Here is a 27,981-nt window from a genome sequence, read left to right on the forward strand (position 1 = left end):
TTTAATATCCTTACGTAAAGATCATTTGGTTCCCAGACCAGGGGAGTAAATATAGCAGAATCCAAACGATGGTTTCATACCTGTCAAGCTGATCGGTCAATATATTCCAAGGTTCAGATGCCGGGGAAAATTTTTGCATGTTTGTTCTGTTAATGAACCGTTTGAAAAATTCAGAAGACAAGTATCAGAGAAAGTCAGGACAAATGACAGAAAGTGATGGACCAAAAAAGTAAGACATTTACTTTAAAATTCAGAAACGACAATTGGGGTAAACATTGTATGAAAACCAGATCCCCATCTTACTCCATACCCTACACAGAAAAACTGCCTCAACTTGTCCAAGTAATCATCTGGTGATGAGCCTTCAAAGAAGAAAACGTAAACTCATAACATAAACTGTTTAAGTAACTTGTGTGTACCTTTCTGAACTTCAGTTGTGGTACTCTAATTTCCTATTAAGCACTTCAAAAATTTATCAAACTATAATCAAAAGTTAAGTGGGGCAAAATACAATGGAGGTCATTCATTTGTCATGATTATTTTTGGTCGTTAAAGGTAAACCATTCCAAATAAGATCACAGCCGACCGAGTTGCAAGATAAAAAAGACTGGTTAGAGGTCAATAACAACTAGGCATTCCACGCGAAATTTGATAATAGCCTGGGACTTAGCGCGTGTTGTGTTGGAACTCGCCATGTGACTAAACTTCGTCGTAAATATAGTTTACTCACAGGAATTACATCTGATCTTGACACAGTCAACAAAATCACTCGCAGTAATATCAGAGTAATTATGCCGAGAAAAGTGATATCACTTTCGAAGAGGAAGACCATGTAATCTTGTATCATATCTTTCGGATCAAAATGGCGGGCTTTTCGATCTTCGAAACTCTGCACGTTGAGGTAAATTGTCTATTTGTAGCACCTCTGAACTCAGTACCCTTTTGGATACTTGGCGAAAGGAAGATCAGAATAACCTATCACCCGTTAAAACTCTACAAAGGTTGGTGAAGTGTATTAGAAGTAGTATCTTTTTTTAAATTTGCAAAAAAATCAAACAAAAAAAAAAAGAGACGATATTAATAACCCCTGAAAGCTTTCAAGTAGCTGCCTCAATGCAATTGGTTTCATTTGTTAATACGCTTTGAAATTATTATTATGAATTACACAATGATTCACTGGTTTCTCCAGTTCATCTTACATGTCAACAGATACCTTCCGCCTAGCGAGGCTCATGGTGGTCTGCCAATGATAAAACTGTTGTTGGGTCAGCATGTCGCTGTCATTACACACCGAAAAAAATTCCTTTTCCTCTCTCAGAACGTGTAAAACATAGCATGGAAAGGTAGAAAATTAATGGGAAAGACAATGGACGAATGATTTGTGTGCTAGATTCTGGAGGGGAGGTTTTTAGTTTCAAGCCTTGGCCGTTATAATTGTGTGATACACACTCAGTGTGTATGACTACTTACTGGAACTGTAAGATTAGTAACATTGTTCATAATGGGCTCTACAAAAAGTGAACAAACAATTTGACAAAAAGTTGATTCAAAAGTATTTTACATTTTAAAATCACTCATGCAGGATAGCAGAGCTTGTGGAACGTGAGAATGAGGCATATCATAAACTAGATCCAGATCCTTTTGATGATGGGCATCCAGGTAAAAGTGCAAAGCTACCTTTTCACATTGCACACTATTAGTGTTTTATACATTATAACATCTATTACAAATACATTAGGTAATGTAGTGTAAGGTATTCTTATCAGATACTAGGAAGGATAGCTACAGACCTAAAGGGGGTTAGTTTCTTTGAAAAAACTGTGATGCTGCATCAGTGGTGGAGTGTAACAAAATAATTTGGTTTATTAACTGAGTTGATAATGTTAATTGGCCTCCATAAAGAGTTTCAAAACGTTTCAAGCATTAGCCCTTTGTCAGAGTGTTTGTCGTGTGAACCTCTTCCATTTACAGCAAGCTGATAAGAAACAATATGCAGGTTGAAAAGAACCAAGGCCTGCCAATAATGAAACAGGTCCAAGACACACTTTGCATGAAAAAGAATGATAACAAGACAAACAGCAACAATTCAAACTTTCATGAATGAGAAGTGTTGTTCTTGCTTCTTATTCAATGTCAGTTCTACTTTTTGTTCCCAGTGGAATCTTCACAAGACTCACTGTGTTAAAGAGGCACTATACTTATCTACTTACTTGAGTCACAAGAAAACACTAGAACTTAGATGAGGCTTGGTGTGAGAAGTGTCCATGTCACAGTGATGGCCTCATGTGGTCAAACTGATATAGCCTGGCTGCGAATGAACTTAATTACTTTATTATAAATGTTTTCTCAGTTAGTACATGCACAATGATTGGTCAATTTAGTGGGTTGTATTTCACTGAAAAGCTTAAAAAAATTTAAATTTTGGCTTTAATTAGAATCTTCTCCTTTTATTGGACCCTGATTATTAAAAATCTTATGAGCCTCATTTTCTCAGTCCATACTCTCAAGTGACAGAACCTTTTTTTTTTTTTTTTGGCTCAGATGTTTGTCCGAAGGGAAAAAAAACTTGGCCTGTAATTTTAACAGTGCAGATCTCGCTCTTAGTCAATAAGAGGTCTTATTGTATTAAATTATTCAAAATAAAATCAGCTCTTGTTTACTCCATCGTGGTCATTTCAGGTAGAGCTGACCCAGACTGTGCATTAGGCCATCTTTTGAAGACACTGTTCAGAAATGATGAATTTATGGACAAACTAGTGAACTCCTATATCATGAGCACTGTGGAACAGTTTAATCTGAACTGCACTTCAGCCAGAGTGTTGTTAAATGCCATGCCTGGGCTGGAAAGTGCTGCAGTTTTTCAGGATATGGTAAGTTTAGAAAGGTATTCTTAATCCTTTAACTCCTAAGATCTGATTGTTAATTCTCTGCTCTAGCTGCAACACATTTCCTTGTGAATTAGTTATGAGAATTTGGTGTTAAATCAAGATGAAAACTTCTACTTGATAAGTCTGAGTATTCTCATTACCTTTGTGCTGGATAATGTATGGATATTATGGGGAGAAGTTATCTGTTAATCACTTCTGGGAGTTAAAGGGTTTAACTTAGTAATCTTAAGATGTGACTTGTTTTCTGCAGCTTGAGTTCTATGTAAAAATCCAGATCAATGTGTCCAGTTTCTGTGGCATGGCACCCCTTGTCCTTTCCAGAAAAAATACTCAGAATTAACTCGTACAATTGCTATTTCATCAAATTATAGATAAAAAACATGAATTTCATTTAGTTATATCATGAAAAACAGAAAAGGAAAAGAGATCTTATTAGTTGCTCTCAGTCACTTCACTTTAGTGCAAAAAAAACTTTAAAAAAATGCAAACTTTTCAGATCCACTTTCATTGTTCGTTAATTCATAAATACATATTTCTTAAACAGAACAAGAGAGATTTTAAGGTTTAAGCTCACTAAAGAAATAGAGAAAGATGTTTTTTGTCTTGTCACTAGCGTGTGACAAAGAAAAAAATTCTGAATCCCCATGTTGAATTGAACCTTATACCTTCAGATTCTGGGGTCCAATGCTCTACCACTGAGCCACAACAAATAAGATCTCTTTTCCTTTTCTTTCTTTCTTTGTCCCACACTTGTGAAAAGACAAAAAACATCTTTCTCTACATATTTCCTATCAATACATTTAATGTCAATCATGTACATGTAGGAAGCAATGCTTAATCGTTTATGCAAGTGGGCCAGAGAAGCCTCAGACCCCCTGAGATCATATGCTACAGGTATTTATAGCATAGTTTACTGGTCTTACTTTTCACAGTACTTCAGGCTTTGAACATTTTGGTCATCATACCGAAAACAAAAGGAAAAAAAATTGAATTGAGTAAATATTTAGCATCAAGTGCTCTCCTTGGGAAAATTAGATTTACCTAATTCCTGTACAGCTTCTGAGTTTCTGAACTTACTCAATTTTGTTTACACCTTTATAAACTGGGTGCAAGTAGAAGGGTGTTTTAGTTTGGTGATCCAAGGTTATTTACATTAGGTTAACCCTTGAGAGTGACTTGCATCTAATTTCTTCTTTCAATATCAACCCTGAATCAAACATTAAGATCGTGAGAACAAAGGAAATGATAAGCAACTGAAGAACCTCTTGATTGTTTAACAAATTCTCCTTGTCAGTGCATTAGGAAATGTATAGAGAACAGTATGGAGAATATGCATACTGGTGTTAGGGTGTAAAGAATGAAGATATACAGGGCGTGAAATTAATTTTTTTTTCTGATAGCCACTTGGCTCCTAAATTCTTCAAAGTGGTAGCCAAGTGAAAAAAGTTGGTCGCCATTTTCAAAGACAAACAAAACCTTTTTTTAAGCTGTCAGCGTTCTAAATAGAACCTCCAAAATTAAGTTTGGGAAAAGATTTATTAAAGGATTTATCTTTGCAAATTTTTTTAATTCACTATATCTCTTGGTAAGGTTAAACTTTCTAGTCGCCAATTTGGCAACTAATTTCCAGGATTTGGTTGCCAAAGTGAAAAATTTAGTTGCATTGGCGCCTGTATTAGGTGCAATTTCACGCCCTGATATAGATAGTCATGGTTTGATTGAGGATTCTAATATTCCTTTTTGTTCATTTTTTATGTGTATTGCTGCAGTTGCATTTTTAATTTGTTAATAATAATTATTATTTATGAACAGGTCTTTTAGCATTTGCCATGGAGAGCCAGGATATTGCTGCAGTATTCAGAGAAGAAAACTCCACCTTGGTAAGTCAGTATAGCAATAATTTGATTTTAGATATATGAAATTCATATAGTTGCACTGTGGTGAAGAAATAAGTATAAGAGATCCTCGCAGCCAAGAACACTACTGAACTAGTAGTTGAAATAAGACCTGAAAAAAATGTTCAGGCCCGTATGGAATTTGAACCCATGACCTCTGCGATAACAGTGCAGCACTCTACCAACTGAGCTAACAAGCCAACAGGGAGCTGGTCAATATGTTGGATATTAATAGCAATTTTTAAAAGTGACCGCTAAGGTTGCAAGAATAAAGGAAATGATCAGCTGTTAAAGAATCTAAATTCTCCTTGTCAGCACCTTAAGAAATGCAAGAGAACAGTATGAAGAATATGACTATTGATGTTAGGGTGCTGAGGGTTTTTTGTTTTTAGCCTTGTGGTTAACAGCATTTGTATTTCAAACGTCTGAGTGCAAAGTTGGCTTTTCACATCTCAGGAAATGTTTATTGTCAGTCATTGCATGTTTTGTTTGAAAAACTCTTGTAAACTATAAGCTGAGGATTAAATGTTGAATTTCACATGATTAGGTTCCCTCTATGCTGCGACGGCTGCACATTTTAAAGGACTTGTCAGACCTTACACAGGCCGCTGTGTCAGACCTGTCAAACAGGATTATCCTGAAAGCAAAGACAAACAGGAACAAGAGTGAAAACAGTAACAGCATGAGTAACAAGATAAAGAAAGTGAATCTTGCTGAGCCAGGACCATCATGCACTGTGCCACAGAATGGCGAGTTATCCGGTTTGTGTAATGGAGAAATGGAAGAAGTGAATAGCTACAATGGAAAGGGTTAGTTCACTTTTGAGCATTGTAACTCAGATTGTCCCTCTGTTAGTGAGTTTAATCTCCTAGCAACTTCAAGTTGATTTAACTGTCTTTTCAAACTGAGTGGTATGAGTCGTTTGTAACTTGAAGGCTCAGGTATACTCCGGGAGCTTTCATGCAAACTTATGATGTGAGACCTAAAACGCCTTGAGATCTTGTAGAGTTCTTTCAGTCTACTTTTGCCTTTATAAATAAGTTTTGATAAATGTTTGATATTTAATCTTATCATATATTTCAGCATAAATTTCCAGCCAAAAAAAAAGAAAGATTTTGAGTTTCCAACAACAAACTGACTCAAATTTTCGTAAACAGTAACCATACGTCGTTTCAGAGGAGTTTTTGTGTGAAACACAAGGAGGAGGCTTGTCTGTCAAATGATTAGTTAAACAATTGGTATCAAGGACTAAATTGTTTAAGGATCATCTATGGAAGTTTGACACCAAAAACTTCGTTTGAAGGGGGGGCAGGGGGGGGGATAAGGGGGAGGAGGAAGTATGCCAAGTAGGTTTGCCCTGCACAAGCGAACTCAGTTTCATTAAAATTTGTAAATATTTTCCTTTTGTTTCAGGCAAAAGTTGTCTACAAGCAAAACATCCATTGCTAGTTAAAACAAGCAAGGGTTTCCGTTCCACTGGAAATGTAATTTGTGCACCTAAGGGAGGGTACCACATAGTCCCTATGTCCTTTTCCCTCTCCCCCCTGACTCTTGGCATGCAGCAGAGACTAATTCTACAGTATCTGACTCCCTTGGGGGAATATCAGGAGGTATGTGCTGTAATTAGGCACTTGAGCATTTAATGATATATGAAGAACAGAGAGAGTCTCTCCACTGAAGTATGTGGGAAGCTTGTGGGAAAAGGGCTCTGAATCAAGGATAAATTGGAAATGTCACACAACTTGAAAATTTGAGTGTGGACCGTTTTAACTAGTCGTGTGCGAGCAAGAATTATTTTTTGGAGGAAGGGACATACATTGGCCTTGGTCAGAAGATAACACACTCGGATCAAGAATTCTTGATCATCTGATGCGCTTTAACTGAACGTACGCAAGCAAGAAATACTTTTTGGATGAAGGGACATAAATTGGCCTTGGTCAGACGATAATTCACTTGGGTCAAGGATTTTTGATCGTGAGGGGTTTTAACTAATTGGCGCGAGTAAGAAATATTTGTTGGATGAAGGGACATGCATTGGTCTTGGTCAAAAGTAAATGCACTCAGCTCTGATTGAAGAGGTTCTAGTTGAGCCGTAGCAAATTTTATCAGTTGCTATGGCAACTAAAACAGTCGTAGCAGAGCCTGGAGCATTGCATGGCCATTGATTTATCTTGACACATTTTTCTTTGAACATTTCAATTCAGCTGTTGCCGACAGTGTTTGAATCCAAAGCCCTGGATCTTGTAATGCACTACATTACATTTAAAGGCCAGGTGGACCTACAACTTGTCTTTGAAGCCCTCAAGGTAGGAAGGAGGTAGTGACGTCTTGCTTTCGTGTTCTAAGTCTAGAATTTCGTGCAGTTACGGTTGGTTTTCACCCTCGCCGGTATACTTACAAAAAAGCGTAAAGCGATATAATCCCGTGAAAATCAAACCGATAGAATCAGAAGCAAAATACTGATGCCACTTATGACTCCTTCGCTAATGACATATGAAAAATAAATTGCTGGAGTTTTCAGCCATCGGTTAGCTCAGTTAAGAACTGGAATTGTCTGTGATTCAGAAAATCGAGTTTTCGCCGGATCATAATCGTTAGAGTTATTAGTGGAATCGGAAGAAAAGAAATTGCTCGGAATATTCCGACTCCGATTTCGCCAAGCTTTTGGCTCCACTTACGACTCCGACTCTCAATTTTCTCTGGGTCGCTGGCACTCCTACGACTTATGAAAAATTCGACTCCAATTCTGTCTTTTGTGTAAACGAACCTTTAGACACTCTACCACATTCATCTCTCTTGAAAAACACTACTTTAACTCCTCAACTCCCAGATCAAATTTGTAATTCTCCTTACTGTCAACCATAGAATTCTTATAAAGTTAGTTGGGATAATTTAGTATTGGATCAGCTAATCCTGCCCGAATTGATAATTTTCTTTATTCTCATTACTTATCTGGTTGATATTGTATTGATATTGTAAGGAGAAATTCTGCCTTGGTCACTCATGAAGTTAAAGGTTAAGGCAATAATGCATTGTACCGACTGAGATCTGACAAAAAAAGCCTCAGAATTTAAAAGCAATTTCTTTTTATTGTCGTTTTAGTATTTGGCATCCCTCCTTTGTCATAAAAAGTTTGCCACAGAATTTGTGACTCATAACGGTGTCCAGCGGTTACTAGAAGTGCCACGCCCATCTGTGGCTGCTACAGGATGTTCTATGTGTCTGTATTATCTCGCTTACAACGAGGACGCCATGGAGAGGGTAAGACATTTTTCCAATTTAAAAAAATGTTTTAAGTTTTCTGATTTGTAGTTGTAAGAATGCAATATTTAGTGCAGATTTAACTTACCAATGATTTGTGAGTTATGAGCAGACCAGTATTGTCTAAAAGAAAGAGGTAATGAGTATCATTCCGTGAAACATGAAATAACAATGAATAACACATATCTGCTTATTTTTCATCAATCTCCCTCCCCCCCTCCCCCCCAAAAAAGCTTATTTATTGCCCCCGCAGGGTTTTTGGCCCCAGAGGGCCAAAAACCCGAGGAGGCACCTTAGGACTCCCCGCGTAATATAGAGGAAGACTGGAGAAGAGGGAATGTGGGTATTTTCGGTAGATCATAACCAGAAAAAATCTCGATTTGATCGCTTGCACGGCCGCAAGGTATCAACGTTTTCCCCGCAAATGGTCATGGGCTGCCAGTAAAAAGACACGCGCGCGAGGACTTTTAGGATCGGCGTCTTTGACACGAGATTTGTCCTAGTATAGAGGAAGACTGGAGAAGAGAGAATGGAGGTGTTTTCGGTTGATCGTAACCAAAAAAAATCTCGATTTGATCGCTTGCACGGCCGCAAGGTATCAACGTTTTTCCCGCAAATGGTCATAACTACACAACTGTAAACAACAAGCCCAACTCAAAAAAAAAAAAAAAGAAAAGAAAATGGTACTGTAGGGCGGGGGCAGCTCTAGTGAGAACTATAACTAGTATAGAGGAAGACGGGAGAAGAGAGAATGTGGGTATTTTCGGTAGATCATAACCAGAAAAAATCTCGATTTGATCGCTTGCACGGCCGCAAGGTATCAACGTTTTTCCCGCAAATGGTCATGGGCTGCCAGTAAAAAGACGCGCGCGCGAGGACTTTTAGGATCGGCTTCTTTGACACGAGATTTGTCCTAGTATAGAGGAAGACTGGAGAAGAGAGAATGTAGGCCCTCTTAAGGTATAATTTTGTGTCTAATAACTATATAATAATAAATTGTTCTTCAATGCTGTCTATAAATTGTTCTCCAATGCCACCTATAACATTCCAATGTTAAAACTCACCCAAGTCCCTACATTCTGCTTCTTCTTGATCGTGAAGAACAAACAAATCCTAAGTTAAACCACACAGCAAAAAAAAAAAAAAACCCCAAGCACTTCCCAAAACTACATTTTGTACCCTTGTAGTATTTTGAGATCCAAAATTACTAACACCAAAGTACTGAGCCGCAATTCCGTAACAGCATAACAGAAAAATTACACAACTGTAAACAACAAGCCCAACTCAAAAAAAAAAAGAAAAAGAAAATGGTACTGTAGGGCGGGGGCAGCTCTAGTGAGAACTATAACTAGTGTATAACATATAACCCACAGGTAGAAAAAACTTAACAGCACTTATTGCTGCATGAAGAGAGATAAAAAAGGAATTAAAGAAGAACTGGTTAAATGGATAAAGAGAATTGCAGACGAGGAGATAGAAAAAGATGAAGATAAGAAACATAGAAATAATCACTCAAAAAAATGTTATCTTACAAAACTACCATTCATTCCACAAAAAAAACTTCGAATAATTAAATTCTTGGTGCTCTTTTTTCTACATGAGCCAGAGGATTATGAAATTAACAAACAGAATATGTCGACGGAGCCTCCTTAACTGTTTCAAGTAACTTGTTTCAGGTGTCCCTCCTACCAAACCCTGTGCTGAGTGACCTGGTCAAGTATGCATTGTGGCTTCTAGAATGTTCTCACGACTCTGGGAGATGTCACGCAACTCTCTTTTTCTCGCTCACGTGTTCATTTCGAGCAGTGCTGGAATTGTTCGACAGTAATGATGGTCTGCGGAAGCTTGTGAACCAGGTAATTAGTCAGTTTTATTTATTAGTTACACGACATGGTTTGGACCCCAGAGAAACGTGGATTGTGTAATTCAATCGCCTGGAGTAGGATCACACCACGAGGTCTATTTGTTCTGTGACCTTTCCGTTCTCGTAGGAGTAGCAATCTCTCTTAATAAAACTCATTCGAAATATTTTGCAATACGTAAAGAAATAAAAGAACGACTAAGGTAAATAGTGATAATTTAATTAATAAAATAGTGAAAAACGTTGAAGGCCCATTCGGATTGGCTACTCAAACTCCGAATATCCGTTACTGTTCACCTCCAAGAAACTCGCGCGTGATTTGCGCACAGAAATATTGCAATCATCGCGGGAATAAATGAGTTAAAATCATCCCTTTTTGCTATATTATCTTACTTTTTAAGTATATACTAAAACAACTATTCACCTCAGTGTCGATGGCTGGCGGTGGATATTCACCTCGCAGCTTCGAGACTCAGTGAACATCCACCAATAGCCAGCCACCTCCACTTCAATAAATCACGGTTTGTTACTTTTGAAACGTAGTTTAGAGACATGCCGACGGCTATGAATTAACAAGTATTAAGTACACGCCGTGTTTGCATTTTTCAGACTGCGCAGACTCCTTTAAATTTTTTCAAGCCATTTTACGGTCCTATTCCACTTGCGTTTCCATCTTGAAAACAACGAATATTACTGGCTGCAAACCATTCTAAAAGAATCTTTTTTTGTTTAACCTTGTCTGGCAGCTAAGTACGCTTTCAATCCTTCGTCCCGACGAGGCAGAACTACTGAGTGATGATGAGGTGTTTGGCAGCCGGCAGACAGCAAAACATACTTGCATGGCTCTACGGAGATACTTTGATGCCCATCTTCACATCAGGGCAGATGCGCTGAGGAGATCTATTGCAAGGAACGAGGGTGGAACACCACCAGTTCCAGTTCCAGCGTATAAGGTGAATTTCCGAGCCTACTTTCTAATTCTGGGAGAAAATTTGTATATCTTTAGATGGGCAAATTCAGTATGTTATGTTATGTAAAAGGACTACGCCTGCTCGGCTGTTTTAGTTCAGAGAGGTCGGAAGTTGACTTAAACCTGGCAAAGGTTTTTGGCAGTATTCTGCTTAACATTTAATCCCATCCTTGTAAATTTTCTACTTTTGCCACGAAAGTTTATGAACCTCGCCTAACAAACACTCCAAATCGTCTTAAATATTTACGCAGAAGATACTGTTTTTGTCTGTTTGTCTGTCTGCTTGGTTTTGTTTGTTTGTTTGTTTGTTTGTTTTTCCGCAGTTTTGTCTTTGGTAGCCAAGCATTATCTTGTTCAACTGATATTGATGAGCAACTGTTCTCTTTCAGGCTGCATCCCTGTCTCACAGCAGTGTAATGGAGAACTGTCAGTTGATGTTAGAGTATGCTCCAACAACACTGCGTTGGGAGCCTGTTGAGGTAATAACTGAGAAATAACGCAAAAGTAAAAAAAAGCGTCACATGGTTGTGGTTGATTATTTCGCAGAGGTGTATCTTGGTTTATTAAGTGGAGGGCACATAGTAGCATTGAACTCTTATGTATAGTGTTATAGTATTTTTCACAGGGACATGATACAATGTCCAGCTTCAAACTCGTAGCTTATGAAACCCCTCGATGGACACCATAACACCTACTTCCATTGCTTTGTTGTTGTTAGTCGTTATTCTCTTCGGTTTTAATATTATTATTATTATTATTATTATTATTATTATTATCATTGTTATTATTATTGTCATCATCATCATAATTGTTATTACTATTATTATATCCATAAGTTTCCTGGTTTACATATACGGTTCGCTCTCAGGAATAGAGTGGAGAAGTAATTTCATTCATTTGTGTGTTTGTTCGTTTCTTGTTTTGTTTTGTTTTTGTTTTTATTTTTTCATTTTATTCACCAGTGTTCATAAGCATAGTGCCAATTTACCTATATCTAGAGTAAACTGTCTTCTGTCCGAGGTCTTTACAGTGTCAGAATGCACACGTTTTCTCGTTTTTATTAGGGATTTGTGGCAAACCACAACGGCCTGAAATGAGGACGCGGCCAAACAAAAGATCTAATTGCTTAGCACGTGCGTTTTAGAACTTTGTACATCTCCGTAGATGTTCTCTGCAAAACAAAAACGTGAAATCACCTAACGTTGCGTGGTCTGAGAACGGAAACACCGATTGCAAATTAGTAAAACTTACATTTGGAACTCAACCCTGCTTACATATGTTATGCTGAAGTTGTGGCCCCGTAAGAGACGATAAACACATCCAGCCACTCGCGAAATTCTAACCAAAAGTAAAAATTCATCATTTCAGTCGACGTCTTCCTCGACGTTGCCTTCCTGACTGCTCAAGTTCGCTATAATGTAACATGTTTTCTTTTTCTCCTAAAGATGATGAACAGACTTCAAGGTTTCACCCTGCTGCTTCAGTTGATCTCCCTATCGTCAGACTGGGGAGTGACCAGTAATAGGTAAGTCATTGGTTTTGCTATCATTTCTCCAGAGTTTGTACGAGTCCAGGAAAATCAGGAAAGGTCTGCTTGTAGGACTGTGTTACTGGACTTTGAAATTCTCGGAAATCGTTTCAACTCAAGGAATTGAAGTTTTTGATAATTCATTTAGCAGAACATTAGATGTAATGATTTTCTACTGCCTTCAAAAAGGTACAAGAAGCTTTTTAGTATTGTCGACTTAAGGTATTACAATTTTTCTTTGCTCCATTCAAGAGCGGACGCCATCCGATTAGCAGCCGACGTGACCCGCCTTGCTTTAGAGATGCTGTTTCTGTTGACAGTCGGTCCTAAGGCTCAGATGGCGCTGTGTGAAGAAGTGCAACTTCCGTCAGGAGAACAACAGAAAGGAATGAGGTATGATCTACGGGAAGAGAATTAATTTAGACTTGAAGACTCAAAAAATTCCCATCAAAAGTCCTTCGTGATCATCACAAGGAGTAGAAATGTTCTTAGTCACTTTATTTTAATGACCCGTGAAAAAATTTGATAGCAAGAGACCAGAAGGCTTATATACTCTCTATTTAGTCATTTTAAGAAATCTTTTTTTTCTAGGCTTCTGCTGCGTTGCGCTGAAGGGAGTTTACTCAATGACTCTGAGGTACAGAAAGCCGCTCTCCACGTCATTTGTAACTGTGTGTGCGGTCCTCGAGTCAGGGTAAGTGGTTTGTGCGCGTTTCGATTGAGTTCCCTCCCTCCCGCATGAGTTTCTCAAAGTTTTCTCGCGACAGACAAAAAAACAACAACAACAAAAACAAACAAGCAAAAACAAATAGGAAACAGAGTTACAGGCGTAGTTTGTTGGTAGAGCAGACGAAAATTCTTCATTTTGTAACTGACTTGGTAATGATAAAGTCGCGTAAAGTTGAGTCAATATCGGAGTCAACAAAATAATCTTTGTTTACCTCTCCACGGTTCCTCAACCCCCTCCTTCCCATTCCTCAACGCTGCTCTCCTCCCAGTCTTAGGCTGATTAAAGTTCATGAAAGAATTGCTGCTCAAACGTTAGGAATATTTGCTGAATTTAAAAGTATTTAGTGTTCAAGGCTTTAAGCTGCTAGGCCGAGTGCGTTGTTCCTTTTTTCCAGTTTTCCGTTTAACTATGGTACAGGCCTGATTTTTTTCAGTTTTTTTTTTTCAACTGCTTAAGTAGTGTTTGGCGTCACCGCGATGATTACTTTTGTCTTCATTGTTTGCAGATTAGCGGAGCTGTTGCAAAATTTCAGTCGAAATCCAAGCCGGCTTTTAAAAGCAGCGACGACATCTTATCCAAGATGTGGGGATGTGTCAGGGCCAGTAATGGCATCAAGGTTCTGCTCTCCTTACTGATGGTGAAAACGCCATTGGTTGATGCAGATTGTATTCGTGCTCTGGCTTGTAAAGCGTTATGTGGTTTATCGAGGAGCGACAAGATTAGACAAGTCATTGGAAAACTACAGCTGTTTAACAGCGGCCAGTTACAAAGTGAGTATTGCACTGCGCGGTGCTTTCTTCACACTTGTCCAACCATGTATATTATACAGCTGGGCGTGCCGGTAGGCAAGATGAAGCGAGTCCTGTGTTCTGATAGGCTACCTGAGCTCTTATCCGCTTGGGATATCACGCTTTCATCTCGCGCAAGATAAAAGGTTGCGTTGCGAAGACTTACAAAGTTTGTAATGTTTAGCCAACGTCGGTAAAGAAGTCGTAAAAATCGATAGAGGACGGTCAAAACACTTTTTCAAATGTAAAACGAGCACTCACCATCACAGATGGCTTACTTTTCCAGCGCTTAAAAGAAAACAAATCATTCTTGATTCTTATATAAGCAGAATAATTTTGCTATGTAGTAATTCCTTCATTGAACAACTTAATCAGCCAAGAGCTTTTGTCTAGTTCAAGACTCTTCGTCTCAGTCCACAAAAGCGCCAAAAAGAGCTCGCCAAATATCCAGCTATCTTGACCTATTTACAGCCATGATGACCTTCTAAAACATCATTTCATTTCTTTCATTTACGTTGACTCAATGTCTTTTGTCTTGAATTTGTTGACAGTTTTGATGCGAGAGCCGATCATTGAGGATAATGCTTCTGACCACGCCCTTTTCTGCAAATATGCTGCCGAGCTACTTGAAAGAGTCACTGGTAAATCCCTGGCGACGTCCTCTGCAGTTCCGTCCCTCTCTAGAATAAACAAGGTATGAACTTGAAATTGACACAAGCTGTCGTCTCACACAGGGGAGGGCGGAGACCTACAACAGCGTCTTTACTCGACAGTTTACTGCTCATTAACTTTTGTTTGAACGGCAAACGTACGGAAAAGTCTAATTTCGATTATTAAAGTTTTGCTTAAATAATGAACAATCGATGATTTTATTTGAAGAATTTATCAGAATCTACTTCTTGGTATTTCTTGTTTAAAAATGGATGGTCATCGAGACTGCCTTCAGGCTTTCTCTGTTTTTCGGAGGAGGGGAGGAGGGGAGGAGGGGAGGAGGGACATCCTCAGTTTCCCTGCCATCCCCTCCTAAAAGCAAACATTTGATATTAGGTAAGATAGTCACACTATCGGTTTTCATCCAAATACTTTTAAGTTAAGAGGAAATTAAGAAATTAATGCTTTCTAGAGCATTATCAGAACAGCCCAGTAAGAAATCATATGTAAATTTAACAGTTTTAGAGTTTGAATTGTCCTTTTACTTCTCTTACCCAATAGCTTCTGTGGGGTCGGTTTTCTTACTTATTTCGATGTTCTCTTAAGTAGGACACTTTCAAACACTGTAAAGCCCAATAACTAAATATCAGCCTTTACTTTCTTAGGCTGATGTTGTTGCACAGACTCATATTTCATATCCGGCAAAAGAGCTTTTACAACTGGTTCACAGTCACCTCACAACCCAAGGTTTGTTGTGGAGCGTCGAGGAGCATTAAGAGAAAATCAGGTCAAGGGGCGGAATCAGAAACTGAAGAATTTCCCTTTAAACCTATTTTTAGATCACACCCCGCTTCATAACACACTCTTGAAATTTAGAAACGAAAGTCCCAAGTCATCTGACAGTCCAACAGTTATGCAGAGCTGGATTATTCTATAATTTAGTAGGAATAATCTTTGTTGTAAAGCCTCTTTGTAGTTAAGTCTCTGCTTCTTATTTTGAGTGTCGTATAGCAATCAAAACAACCAATGAGAACGAAGAAAAATATCACGTGGAGCCAATAAGCGCGGGAAAACGCAGGCGACAAAATTGCAACTGGTTTTAGTTTTGGCGTGAGTTGTCTAGATCAATTACAGCCCTTAACAGAGCAAAGGCGAAGCGTCCCAGATTACTTTGGACACTCGAATTAAATTTGTTCTAGTCTTGAGGGTGTTTGGCTCATTTGTTAATCAAAGGTATGGTTGTTTTGGACTAGGACTTCATGAGACTGCAGAGGTTTTACGGAGAGAAGCCAATCTACCTGACCCAAAACCTGAATCAAATCTGCTTTACACGCCTACTAATAGGAAAGTATGTGGTGCATGTTGTCGTTGTTAAGTGTATTCTGTGATCACAAGGTCCCTTGATTCATGAGGAAAATACAATCATCTCGTAACAGCGATCGCATTTTCTAAAGTCATTTAATAATGGCACGAGTCTGCGTGATCGGGTTATGATGAAAATGACCAAATTTGTCCTTTTTTTTCTGAAATTCTTCTGTAAAATTCTTTTACAGGAAAAAGAATCGACAAATTAAGTCAGTCCATCTGTCCTTCATTTCATCATTCCATTCCTTTGTCCACCAGTCCATTAGTTAGTCAGCCGTTAGTAAGTGATTCAGCTTGTCAATCTACCAGTCAGTCAGTCGATCAGCCCATCCGTTAGACAGTCTGTCGGTCAATTTAGTATTATCAACTGAGTTGATAACGTACATTGGCCACCATAAAGGGTAAAGCTGACATTTCGAGTGTTAGCTCTTCGCCATAGCGACTGATGTAGGGTTAACGCTAGAAACGTCAGCTTTTAAACTCTTTACGGTGGCCAATTTACGTTATCAACTCAGTTGGTAATACTGAATTACTTTGTTATTCTCTCCCACCGACGCAGCACCACAGCGCTTCTTTAGAAACTTGCCTCCTTTATCAGTCTGTCAGTCATTCAGTCAGTCAATCAGCCCGTCAGTCAGTTAGTTTGTTTGTCAGTCTGTCAGTTATTCCGTCTCTGTGAGGCAGTCATTCAATTAGTCAAACAATCAGTCTGTCAGTCATTCCGTCTGTCCGTCAGTCAGTCAGTCAAGCAGCCCGTCAGTCAGTTAGTTAGTCAGCCTGTCTGTCATTGCGTCTGTCCGTCAGTCAGTCAATTAGCCCGTCAGTCAGTTTGTTAGTCAGTCTGTCTGTCACTACGGCTGTTCGTTTATCAGTCAGTCGGCTTGTCCGTCCATCAGCCAATCAACCAGTACATCGTTCAGTAGGTTAGAGCTCGCTCGTTCGGTCAGTCGATCGGTCGATCAAGTGAATCAGGCGGGCAAGCAGTCAGGCTCATAATGTGGATCGTATCTCTTCGTACAAGACTAACCGTATGCTTACCGTCATGTCCCATGTCACTGTACACAGGTTCGATTCAATCACTCCTCAAGCCTTTCTACGGCCTCCTCTGGTGTTAGCACTCCCGGGACTCCATCCCTGACGCGGTACCGATTCAACGACCCTGGAACACCAACAGGAAAGGTAATAACAATGTTTAGATGATTGAGCGGTCAGGATAACTGTATCTGAATGCTGATCATAATTTTGGCGTGTTCTTATCCCACCCCTGCCATAAGAACAAAGAAATTCATGGAAAAAGTCTTTTTTTAATCTCGTGTAAATTTATTTATCGAAAAGGATAATAATTTGTTGATTATTACGATATTATTATTTTATTAATGTTTTGTGTTACAATATTGTTTATGATACGTCGATCGATTTCTTTGTTTACATGTTTGTTTTGGTCAGCGGCTTCTACCTTCCGATCTTTCTCGCCCTGCACGCCCACCGTCACCTCCTACGTTGGACATGATCGTGACGCGGTATCTTCGCGAACAGCATGCGCAGTGTAACAATCCTGTGTCCGCTGGCCCTCCATTCTCCTTAATACGGTAAGTCATGTATGCCAGAGCTAAAAACATCTGAAAAAGTATTTCAGCTTGTTTGGAGGATTACCAGTAGTTTCATTAAGAGTTTCTTATGCGCATTCCACTCTCGCTTAAATATGGTATCGTAGTGCCTCCTATTAAGATTTTAAAGGTGGAAAGTTTCTGAAGAACTGTGGTGCTTTGTTGTTTGGAGAGTTTAAGAAGGTAATTTGGTATTATAAACTGAGTTGATAACGTAAATTAGCCACCGTTTATAGTTCCGAATTTAACGTTTCGAGCGTTAGCCCTTCGTCAGAGCGATGACGAAGGGCTAACGTTGACTGAAGTGGTGACCAACTCGACTTATAATACCAAATTACCTCGTTGAGATTTTACGAATTTTATACGACCCCTAAGTACAGTAATAACCCGCTTATAAGAACCTGGGTTTTAAGAACCTGTTAGGCTAAAATTCTCATTTTAAGCCCCCTCTACATAAGAACCTATTTAGCCTAAAATTTTAAGTTAGGTTCTTATCATTGGGGTTGCTGTAAAAGTGTCTTAGCAGAAACTAATGACTAACTGACTAAACGGTTATGTTTTGTTAAGAACATATAGTTTTACTGTATCTGCACTGAACTGCCTATAGGCATTGCTCTACATGGTACATTATAAATGATTTATTATGAGATGATACAGTATTTGCAATATATATACAATCTATTCCGATGAAATACATATGCAAATTTAAGAACCTATTTAAGAACCTGTTTAGGCTAAATTTCCTTTAAGTACCATTTATATAAGAACCTATTTAGGCTAAATTGAAAAATTCAGGTTCTTATACGCGGGTTATTACTGTAATCACCACCGCCTATCTCTTTAACGGTAGCTACTTATAGAAAAGGTTTGTGAAACCCTAAGCTCCTCCTGGTAGACCGGTAGGTGAGTAAGAATTATTTCTTGCCTACAAGGTTTTCTAGGTCACTAGACAAATAGACTTTCTCTTGTTTTGCTTGGTTTTTTTTCACACTCCCTTACTGTTTGTTATTTATTTGTTTCTTTTTATTTATTTATTTATTTTTTTACTGTTTCCCCGAGTGTTTGCCCGTTTATTTAAAACTGTTTGTAACATTTATAACAAGAGTTATAAATGTGGCATCTTGCAGAATTATTTTTGAAAAACTGCACATAATGCATCTCCTCTCTTTCAATTAAAAAATTCCAGAGTGTTTATAAATCTATACTTAAAATAGGGCTGTTTATCGAATCATACGCCACAATTGCAGATGTCTAAGAAAACTCAAAACTGTGAACAATCAACTTATTCCGATTTGTCTATCGTCAGACCCCACAAATGCCCTGAACCAAAGTACAGATATTACGCACCATCGAACATGACGACGAGGTTAAAGCGAAGAGAAGTATGTATATTTCTATTTTTTTTAGCTTTAAACAAAACTATTTTGCCACGGTGGCGGACAAAGGAAACACTTATCTCATCATCATAATAGGTCGTTCTGATAGTCGTGTCAGCTCTTATTATAGAGTGGTCTCCCTCAACATTTATGTGTACTCAATCTTGAAAAATGTTTTCCCACCTGAAGGTGATTCCGCGTCATGGCGGATTTAACGGCGCCAGACTAAACAGACGGTTTGTGTACGGAAGGTAGGAGATGCCTTATTTGTACTTCGTATCGCTTTATTAGAAATTCTTAATGTTTTTTTAACAGAATCATTGTAACCTGATTCTCAGACCCCTGTCCACACGTAAACGGTATTTCTGAACACAGGTCACGGAGGTTTCCATAATCTCTGAACAGAGTGGATTCTTCGTGTTTTTCAAAAGCGCCGGCTTATCGTCTTCGCGTCGACCAAAAGAAGTGGAGTTTATCACGTGCAAGGACGTGACACTAGTTGATCTCCTTTTGAAGTCTTTTATTTTCAGTTTTATTAGCAGATAGGTTTGGACTCAAGGAAACGATTCGAATATGCTAAGTTTGCTCAAGATAATGTTCAGGATGATGTTCCTCTACAGAATTCTGACGCATTTTACCGACGAAGTTTCACAATTAGTCTTTGATTGTGTTAAGTTTAGTTCTCGGTTGTGTCTAACTGTCTTTTTCTCCATTAGATTTAAACCGCTCAGGGCCATTTGCGATACTGAAGAAAACAGCTTCTTTACATGTGCATGTTTTGCAGTAAGTCTCTCCCAAGGATAGAAAAGATCCTGGTTGACTAAATTTGGCAAACACGAAGCAGTTGAAGTAAACTTAAGAAGGGGCCTGTCAATTTTCCTCCAAGGGAGTGGGGCGGGGGATCGGAGTATTCTTTTTGTTTCACCATAAAATACACCTGATCCCCCCTTAAAGTTCTGTAGTATTGTAATGATCCCAACTCATTGGCAGTCAATTCTATAGTTGCTCCTCTAAGCTCTGTTAGAGACGACTGATCCCCCTCCGCTCCCCCCTAAAAACCGTGGGATCCCCAAAAATTTTACCTACCCTTCTCACCAAGTGATAAATAAAGACCGGTTCCCGAAAGTGAAGAAAATTAAAACCAATTGAAACTGAATACCGATTTTTTAAAATTTTTTTTACGATGAACGAACCGTAATACTTCTTCAGACATCAAATTTACTCTTCAAAAATGTATCTTCAGGGCTTGACCCTTTACATGCTAACATCAGTATGCATATTCTCCTTACTGTTCTCTATGTAAGTCCTAAGGTGCTGACAAAGAGAATTTGTTTAAAAATCAAGAGCTTCTTATTTGGTGATCATTTTCTTTATTCTCGTGATCCTAATGTTTGATTCAAGGAGTGATATTGTAAAGAGAAATTAGAGGCTGGTCACTGTTATTCACGTGATCCTAATGTTTGATTCAAGGAGTGATATTGTAGAGAGAAATTAGACGCTGGTCACTGTTATTCACGTGATCCTAATGTTTGATTCAAGGAGTGATATTGTAAAGAGAAATTAGACGCTAGTCACTGTTATTCACGTGATCCTAATGTTTGCTTCAAGGAGTGATATTGTAAAGAGAAATTAGACGCTGGTCACTGTTATTCACGTGATCCTAATGTTTGCTTCAAGGAGTGATATTGTAAAGAGAAATTAGACGCTGGTCACTGTTATTCACGTGATCCTAATGTTTGCTTCAAGGAGTGATATTGTAGAGAGAAATTAGACGCTGGTCACTGTTATTCACGTGATCCTAATGTTTGCTTCAAGGAGTGATATTGTAAAGAGAAATTAGACGCTGGTCACTCTTAGAAGTCAAACGGTTTGAACCTCTTCTTGGTGTCGTTTACATTTGGCTGATTCGTAGTAAACTGGAAATTATGATTTTGTGTTTCCTTTTTTTTTTTTTTTGCTACCCGTAAGAATTATCCTTACTATAGTTTAGAAAAAAAACAGTGGCTTTTATGAGGTCATGTAAACGTAGTACCTAAGTTTTTACTTTTTCTCCTCAGCCCGATGGCAAGTCTGTTTTACTTGGAACACAAATAGGCGAGTTGAAGGAATACAACTTAATGACTGGACAGGTACAAAACTCAATTTACACCTTTTGATTTCAAGTCAAACGCCAAATTTTTCTTGAAATAGCTATATGTGTATGAATTAGTCGTTGATTGTGACAAGTTAAGTTGTCAATTGTATCATACCTATTCCTTCTTTTTTTTGTTGTTGTTGTTCTTTTTTGGATTTAAACCGTTCAGTGCATGATTTTCATGTTCATTTTTATTTTACGTATTTATTTTTAAAAAATGATCTTTTGCAGGAAGAGGCGACTTATCTCTGTAGCGCAGACAGAGCAATTTCCATGTGCCAATGTTCAAAAGTAAGAGTACAACATGGAAGTTTCCCTCCTCATATAGTTAAAAATACCTTTCTTTCTACTTCGAACAGGTCGAAAGTTTCATTAATGGTTTTCCCGTTTTCCCCTCCCTTCCCCAACCCAACAACAGTCAAATGGTAACAAGTTATGTTCGATGTTGGATTTCGTTCCACATCCACACAAACAAGGCAGCTCCGCTATTGCTTTTAAATAACTTAACGTTCGGTCAAATCCAGTCTTCTTGTTAACTGTTTAGTTTCCATATCTTTCGCTGAAACCAATCAACCCTTTTTATTCATCAGTCTTGCAGCGCGTTTCGCAACGTTATGAACCTTTCTAAGGCTTATGTGACCCTTTCAGGTTGTGTTGACGAATTCATTTATCACTGAAATTGTCTTTCTGTACTTCATTCTTCAATTTTTAGGACCGCGAGCTTTTATTGACGTCATCTTCGTCTGCTTTGCCTCCCTGTGCTCTTTGGTCATTTGGAGATGTTTTCGAAATGAAGTAAGTTTTGAACTTGAAAACCTGTTTGATTCGTACCACTAGTGCATCTGATAAGCACGTCCTTGTTTGTGTCTCTGCTTGGTTTATTTGTATCTCACCTTTAACAAACTACAATGTTTGTCGCAGAAACATAAAACAAACACATACTTCACTATGTTTTACCATTAATTTTTATTGACTTGAGGATCGCTGAAATACAAAAAAAAGTTTTACATTGTTCTTTCAGAGCTACAACTTTTACAGAAGACACTTAGACAAACTAATTTCATAAATTACAGGAGACGAACAATGACTCCAACTTAATTCACCTGCGGCAATCAACGCTCAAGACAAAACAAAATGGGAAATAATTTAGGTGTATATCATGGCTCGTATCCTGTAATCGGATTGGTGTTAATGACACGGTGACAGTTGGCGAACTGTAATGTTTCGTCGTTACATTCATCTCTCTATTTGATAAAAAGTGCTATTTACTTTATAATTTTATTTGTTTCTCTTTGGCTCAGACATCCATTTAGCGAGGACACTTGGGTAAAGTTTAGTAATTTATCAGAAGACAGAATTATTGGCACACACGACGCTACTGCGCATGTGAGTTCAAGACATGTGATGCATTTTCAATTCCAAATACATCGCGAGTAGCCTCAGTTTGACAAATTGTCGTTGTTCATTTAGGACATTTACAAAAGGAAAAATAGATCAGCGAAATTGCTAGTGCGTGAACACGGGACAGCAAGGATGATAGAATCGCTAATTTCGCCCAAGTTTGTGCGAGATCGTTTTTTGTCTCGAATACACGGACTTTCAAGAGGAATTTTTTGCCCACACTTCATGGCCAAGATCAGCTTTCTGCGCCTCAGTTTACTTGTTCTGAGGCCTCTTGGTTGTCTTTGATAATTTTTTGATTTGTTATTTTGATATGCTTCACAAATAACTTTGGTTTTTCTTTCACGTCACTCAGTTGAAATGCGTCTTTTGAAACATTAGTCAAACTTTAAGGCGCCGAACTCGAGATTTATTTGTTTTTTATTTAATTCAGGTTTTTTTTCTTTTTTTGTCGTTTATTGCTTGTGGTACTTCTGTGCCAAAACGCCCTTTTTCTTTCTCGATAACAACGAGCATTAGAATGCAGTTAGAGTGTGATGATATTATTCACTAGATTGTATTCAACCATCAAATTTACGACACTGCGACAGGTCAGCGGGTACTAACTCTGCACGATTCCAACAACACTAACAACTACTCACAGAACCTCGCCTCCTTTAATCCCACGGACGACCTGGTACTGAACGACGGTGTATTATGGGATGTCAAAGGCAAACGGGTTATACACAAGTTTGACAAGTTTAACAACTTTGTCAGCGGCGTTTTTCAGCCCTCCGGGCTGGAGATTATCATCAATTCAGAGATTGTATCCTTTTTTTCGTTTTTAAAGAACGAGCCAATGCTAGACTGTAAAGCAGTGAGTCCAGATTCGCGAAAATAACGGAACACAACGTCGGCCTTTCACGGATCTCGAAAAATCACTCTACCTCCTTCTTCTTACTTTGACAGTGAATTGGGAGAGAGATAGATATCAAGGACTATTATTTCATAAGAAAAGTTTATTGTTTCCTCATCTTGAGCGTTTTCGTGAAGCAATACACAGTCACCTGACTGATCCACGGAGTATAAACTTATGTCTGAATATCCTTGGTGATTTGCTGGCCAATTTACATCATCAACCTAGTCGATAAAACCAAACTATCTTATTTCCCCGCCCTCACAACTGACGAAGCACTACTGTTTCTTGTGACACTAACCTCTCAGAATGTCCAAAGCAACTCATTTCAAATAAACCGTGTGCCTTTTGCTTTGCCAATAATCCTTGACGCTAAAAACAGTGGGATCTTCGCTCTTTCCATTTACTGGACACATGTCCTTCACTAGATCAATGTCACGTGATCTTCAATAACAGTGGTGACGTCATGTATGGGGGTAATTTCATGTTTACTTGTTTACGCACTTCTCAAATTTGTTAATACTTTATTAATTTTTCACGAAGGAAACCAGACCCGACATTGAGGTTTTAGTGCGTCCAAGTGGTGAGCTTTTAGTTGCGATCTATATGTCATCTCGATATTAAAAATCAAATTGAGAGCACAGAATACTCACCCGGGATTATGGTTCCATAGGTTTTTAGCAGTTTATAGACATCCAAAATTGCGTAAGGGAATTTTTTTAACTTTTCATCAATTATTTAGCAACTTTTGCGGTGTTTGGAAAAGTGAAAGAGCTCTAGCTCTTTTATTCCACTCATAACCCTAAAACTTCTGGCTCCAGTCTTTCGAAGGTTGGATAGCGCTATCCATTAGATAAAACTCTATCCGTCGGATAGCGTTATCCGCCCTTTACATAACTGGGCCCTCAGGGAAAAGTCCCTCAGAGCCTCTGATATCTCAAAAAATGAAAAAAAAAATGAATTCTGGACTGAAGGGAGCGGTATTTGTTCTTCCGTATTTGATAGTAAAACATCTTTCGGATCCTTTGGAAATACCGCTAGCTTCCAGGCTCCTTGGACCGTACGAGACCTCGTTCAGGACCTTTGACGCAACAGATTATCAACCAATAGGTGAGCAGGATGGCTTGCTACAAATTTTAATAGAAATTTTGCTTGGCGCTCGTTATCAGTTAATTTGAAATATCTTGACGTTTACGAAATGAGTGAGAAAATGATGTTGGAAATTTCAATTGCTTTCAAACAGCTACAATCGACGTTAAGAAGACAATATTTGATTTGTGCACCGATATAACTGACAGCTTTGTAGCCGTTATTGAGGTAAGCTTAAAAATCGGAAACCTCTGCCTTGTTTTGTTTTCCTCCCTTCCATCCTTCTTTCATTCCCATCCTCTTCCTCTCCCGCTCCTGCTTAACTTCCTCTCTTCTCTTTTTTTCTCCCTCTTCTCCGACACTTCTTTAGAGGTAAGAGGATTCTTGTGATTTCTATGAAACATTAAATTCAATTTATCTTGATCGTAAGACCTGAGCCGATTGGTGCGGTTTAGCTCTACTTGTCAATCACTACCCAAACTGCTTCATGATTATCTTGCGGGAAAAACAAAAGAGGGTGAACTCTTTCGAAGGCGTAGTTGACAATTCCGATTTCATTCACGAGGAAGCTGCCTAGAAAAACCGAATTTTTTAGAGCAGGAAGCGGCTGTAGACAGATTGAGGGAATCTTTCAAGTGTTCATCAGAACATGGAGTGTCTCGCGGATTACGGGTAGCAAAAAGTCTTAATTTCCACACTGGTCACTGGAAAAGATCTGCTGGCAGTGTTACCCACTGGATTTTTTAGGAAAAGCTTTCTATTTCAGATGCTGGTTAGCTTTAAAACTAATTATAAAACAAACCTTTGAGTGCAGAAGTGTGTCTGCTTCAAAGTACCGTTTACAATCAAATGGAAGAAACATCGTCAAAGGGATTAAGGGAAGCTACACTCAAAGAACATAGGATGCAGCGAATATCAGCTCATATCTGTGTCCTCGGAAAAGGTTACGTCGAAGCCATTTGTCTCTGCGCTGAAAAAAACTGCCTCACGCTTTCACTCATCCGCTCTACGCTTTTTTTTTCTTCTTCTTTTTTTCTTTTTCTTGTGGTTACGGTTACTTGCTCAATTCCGAAAATGCGGTGAGGCACAATTAGTCATGGGGTGTTTCGCTTTTTAACAGCCTCTTCGAGCAAGCGTCTTTTCGCCTTTCACTGCCCCCTCCTTCCACTTTCCACTCAAACTCTAAGTCAAACATGGCCGGTGAAATAATCGATCGCGAACTTCTTAACGTTAACTCGCCCTAATATAACGCCTGCACCGCAAGTTCAGGAGCTAGCAGTAATCCCAGCTACCTCATGCCACGACAACTGGGAGAAACTTTGGCAATGCGAACCATCTGACTGGCTTTACTTGTCATTTCATGATTGCATAAGTTGCAAACTATCATCATGTCATAACAGTTCACGTGAATTATTTCATATCATAAATTCGGTAACGTTCTTTTTTAGAATCAGGCCAGCACCGACGAAAGCGTTTGCCGGGTGTACGAAGTCGGGCGACTGCGTAGGGCTGATGACGAGGACGAGCAGGTATGAGAATCTTAAGGACTTTCACATCAACATTCGTAGGAACGGACCAATCAAAGAGAAGTGAAACCGCCATCTTGGATGCGGATTCGGTTATGTGATTGGTTCGTGCCTTATTTGCATACAAAATCCTGCACTTTGTTAGGTTGTGGACTATAGCGCCCCCTGGCACTAAAGCAGAGATGAACTTTAAATTACTTTTGGAACATACTTCAAAAACACGTCACTTAGTGCAACACGTGTTTGATGTAGGTCAATAAAATAACGACTCCATGCCTTTTTTCTCTTAGGAATCCGACGAAGGTGGCGAGGAAGATGACGATGTCGATGACGATGATGATGAAAATGATGATGATGACGATGACGATGATGATGATGACGACGAAATTGAAATCACGATATCTGGCGATGATGATTCGGATGATGACAGTGATATTGCAATTTTTTGAAGCGCGGCTTTTAAGTTTCCATCTTTCAGTTGTTAATTCAACTCAACAATGAGCACGTCATTCTGCTATGTTTTTATCTTTGAAAGATGTACTTGTATCACACAATTTGGGAATGATAACTTAAGCTTGGAGTTGAGCTTCTTGACGGTGGAGTTTTTTTTATGTAAAATGCTATGCAGCAGAAAGTAGAAGTCATCATCGAAAAAATTACACCCATGTTACTGATTATGCAGTCAGTGACAGAGACGCCACAGAAAATGACCCCCAAGGTTCGGTTGATGAGCGAGCCATGGTAACAAATTGCAGAGTGTTCTTGGGAAATTATGTAAGGGAGATGAAACGGCTGGAAACTGAGTCCAACAGTGATATCAGTGCATGCAAGATTACTGAAAAAACATTTTGATGGTTGATGAAGGGAAGAAATCTTGCAGAGAGGGAAAAGAATGAGACCATATCCCACAATGGCTGTAATGGAAATTATAAGATCAATGACGAAACAAACATAATAAGACTTCGATCATATACGCCCGTGAAGCAACGAAATTGATTAATTCTTGTTTGGTTTGTATTTTCCGTTAGGTTTTCCATGTTATTTTATAGCAGTTACCACTCTTTCATTGCTAAAGGCGTTGAGAACTCTCCTCTTGAACACCACACTGAACATCCAAAGAACGAATCTAGTTTCCGAAATGAGCAGGTGGTGATGTTTAAGTCTCTCTAGCCATGTAAGACTTTCAACTGCAGACGGGGGTTTTCTATATTCAAGAAAAACAGAGTTGAAGGGTTTTCGGTCAAGACCATTTTGTTTTCTTTTCCTGCGGTGATTTTCCAATATTTCGTGTGGCTTATTTCTTCATTTTTACGTCAAAAGAAGCATGGAGGTAATTGTTTCTTTTCAGCTTGCTATTTGCGGTGGTAACACTTTTTTTCCGCACACCACACCCAACTCGTTTCAAAGCAAATTTAATTAATTTTAAAGTTGTGTTTTCTCTTTTAAACTTAAACCCTAATCGAATTCATTCAGAGGAAAAAGTAATATCGAGCTAAGATTTTCACGAATATTTTTTAGCCTTGCGCCTATGTTTTTCGCCAAGTTAAAGAGTACCTCTACTCACTGACATATCCTGACGAGCCGGCAAATTGGCTCTGGCTAATGAATTCTGAATTTAGGGAACACACTCGTGGCAAAATAATTAATTTTTCAGAGAAGTGAGAATTGCAGTAAAGAAGACAATCGGAGCGTTTTGTTGTTGTTTGTAGCTCAATGATGTCTTTATATATGAGAATTCACCACGATGTTTCTTAACATAGGTATGTTATGCAAATTTTTTCATCTAAAAAGCACTTGCTTATAAAAGAACCACAAATATGTTACCTTAAAAACAAAACGAGCATAGCTAAGAAGGGCAAAGACACACATGGGTCTGGAACTGAAAAGAAAAGCTGACTTGTTGAGAAAGCTCTACAAAGTATTGGCGAAAAATAATTCAGATTCTACGTCATTTAGTATGTTAAATAAATGTGGCACCTGCTTACTAAACATGATGAAAATTCAAAGAATATGAAT

At 38.6% G+C, this 27,981-nt stretch overlaps 2 protein-coding genes across 2 annotated transcripts in view; one reads left to right on the forward strand and one right to left on the reverse strand.

Moving 5' to 3' along the window:
* The window catches only part of LOC149046295 (vitellogenin receptor-like), a 211,140-nt gene that overhangs the window by 13,390 nt on the left and 169,769 nt on the right, over positions 1-27,981 (reverse strand). The window lies entirely within an intron of this gene.
* On the forward strand, positions 1,588-27,896 carry LOC149046296 (DDB1- and CUL4-associated factor 1-like). The gene is made up of 33 exons (XM_089207033.1): positions 1,588-1,659; positions 2,680-2,870; positions 3,713-3,782; positions 4,701-4,768; positions 5,331-5,592; positions 6,197-6,393; positions 6,988-7,089; positions 7,886-8,044; positions 9,721-9,900; positions 10,652-10,858; positions 11,265-11,354; positions 12,321-12,400; positions 12,656-12,796; positions 12,995-13,097; positions 13,639-13,903; positions 14,473-14,615; positions 15,238-15,319; positions 15,826-15,920; positions 17,003-17,116; positions 17,384-17,526; positions 18,851-18,926; positions 19,110-19,171; positions 19,637-19,703; positions 20,978-21,049; positions 21,286-21,345; positions 21,767-21,849; positions 22,356-22,440; positions 23,009-23,260; positions 23,733-23,826; positions 24,356-24,460; positions 24,594-24,667; positions 25,888-25,968; positions 26,256-27,896. Exons 2-33 carry the CDS (start codon positions 2,745-2,747, stop codon positions 26,412-26,414), a joined length of 3,897 nt encoding a protein of 1,298 aa, XP_089063159.1. The 5' UTR covers positions 1,588-1,659; positions 2,680-2,744; the 3' UTR covers positions 26,415-27,896.

Source organism: Pocillopora damicornis, chromosome 5 (assembly GCF_964200805.1).
Source record: "Pocillopora damicornis chromosome 5, jaPocDami1.2, whole genome shotgun sequence".
In the NCBI taxonomy this organism is placed as follows: domain Eukaryota; kingdom Metazoa; phylum Cnidaria; class Anthozoa; order Scleractinia; family Pocilloporidae; genus Pocillopora; species Pocillopora damicornis.

Bases quoted from the DNA above. Each gene is read 5' to 3' on its own strand.
- LOC149046296 (XM_089207033.1), top strand. From the start codon at position 2,745: ATGGACAAACTAGTGAACTCCTATATCATGAGCACTGTGGAACAGTTT. The intron at 7,090-7,885 runs GTAGGAAGGAGG...TTGTCGTTTTAG, and splicing joins TTGTCTTTGAAGCCCTCAAG to TATTTGGCATCCCTCCTTTG. The intron at 9,901-10,651 runs GTAATTAGTCAG...CTTGTCTGGCAG, and splicing joins TGCGGAAGCTTGTGAACCAG to CTAAGTACGCTTTCAATCCT.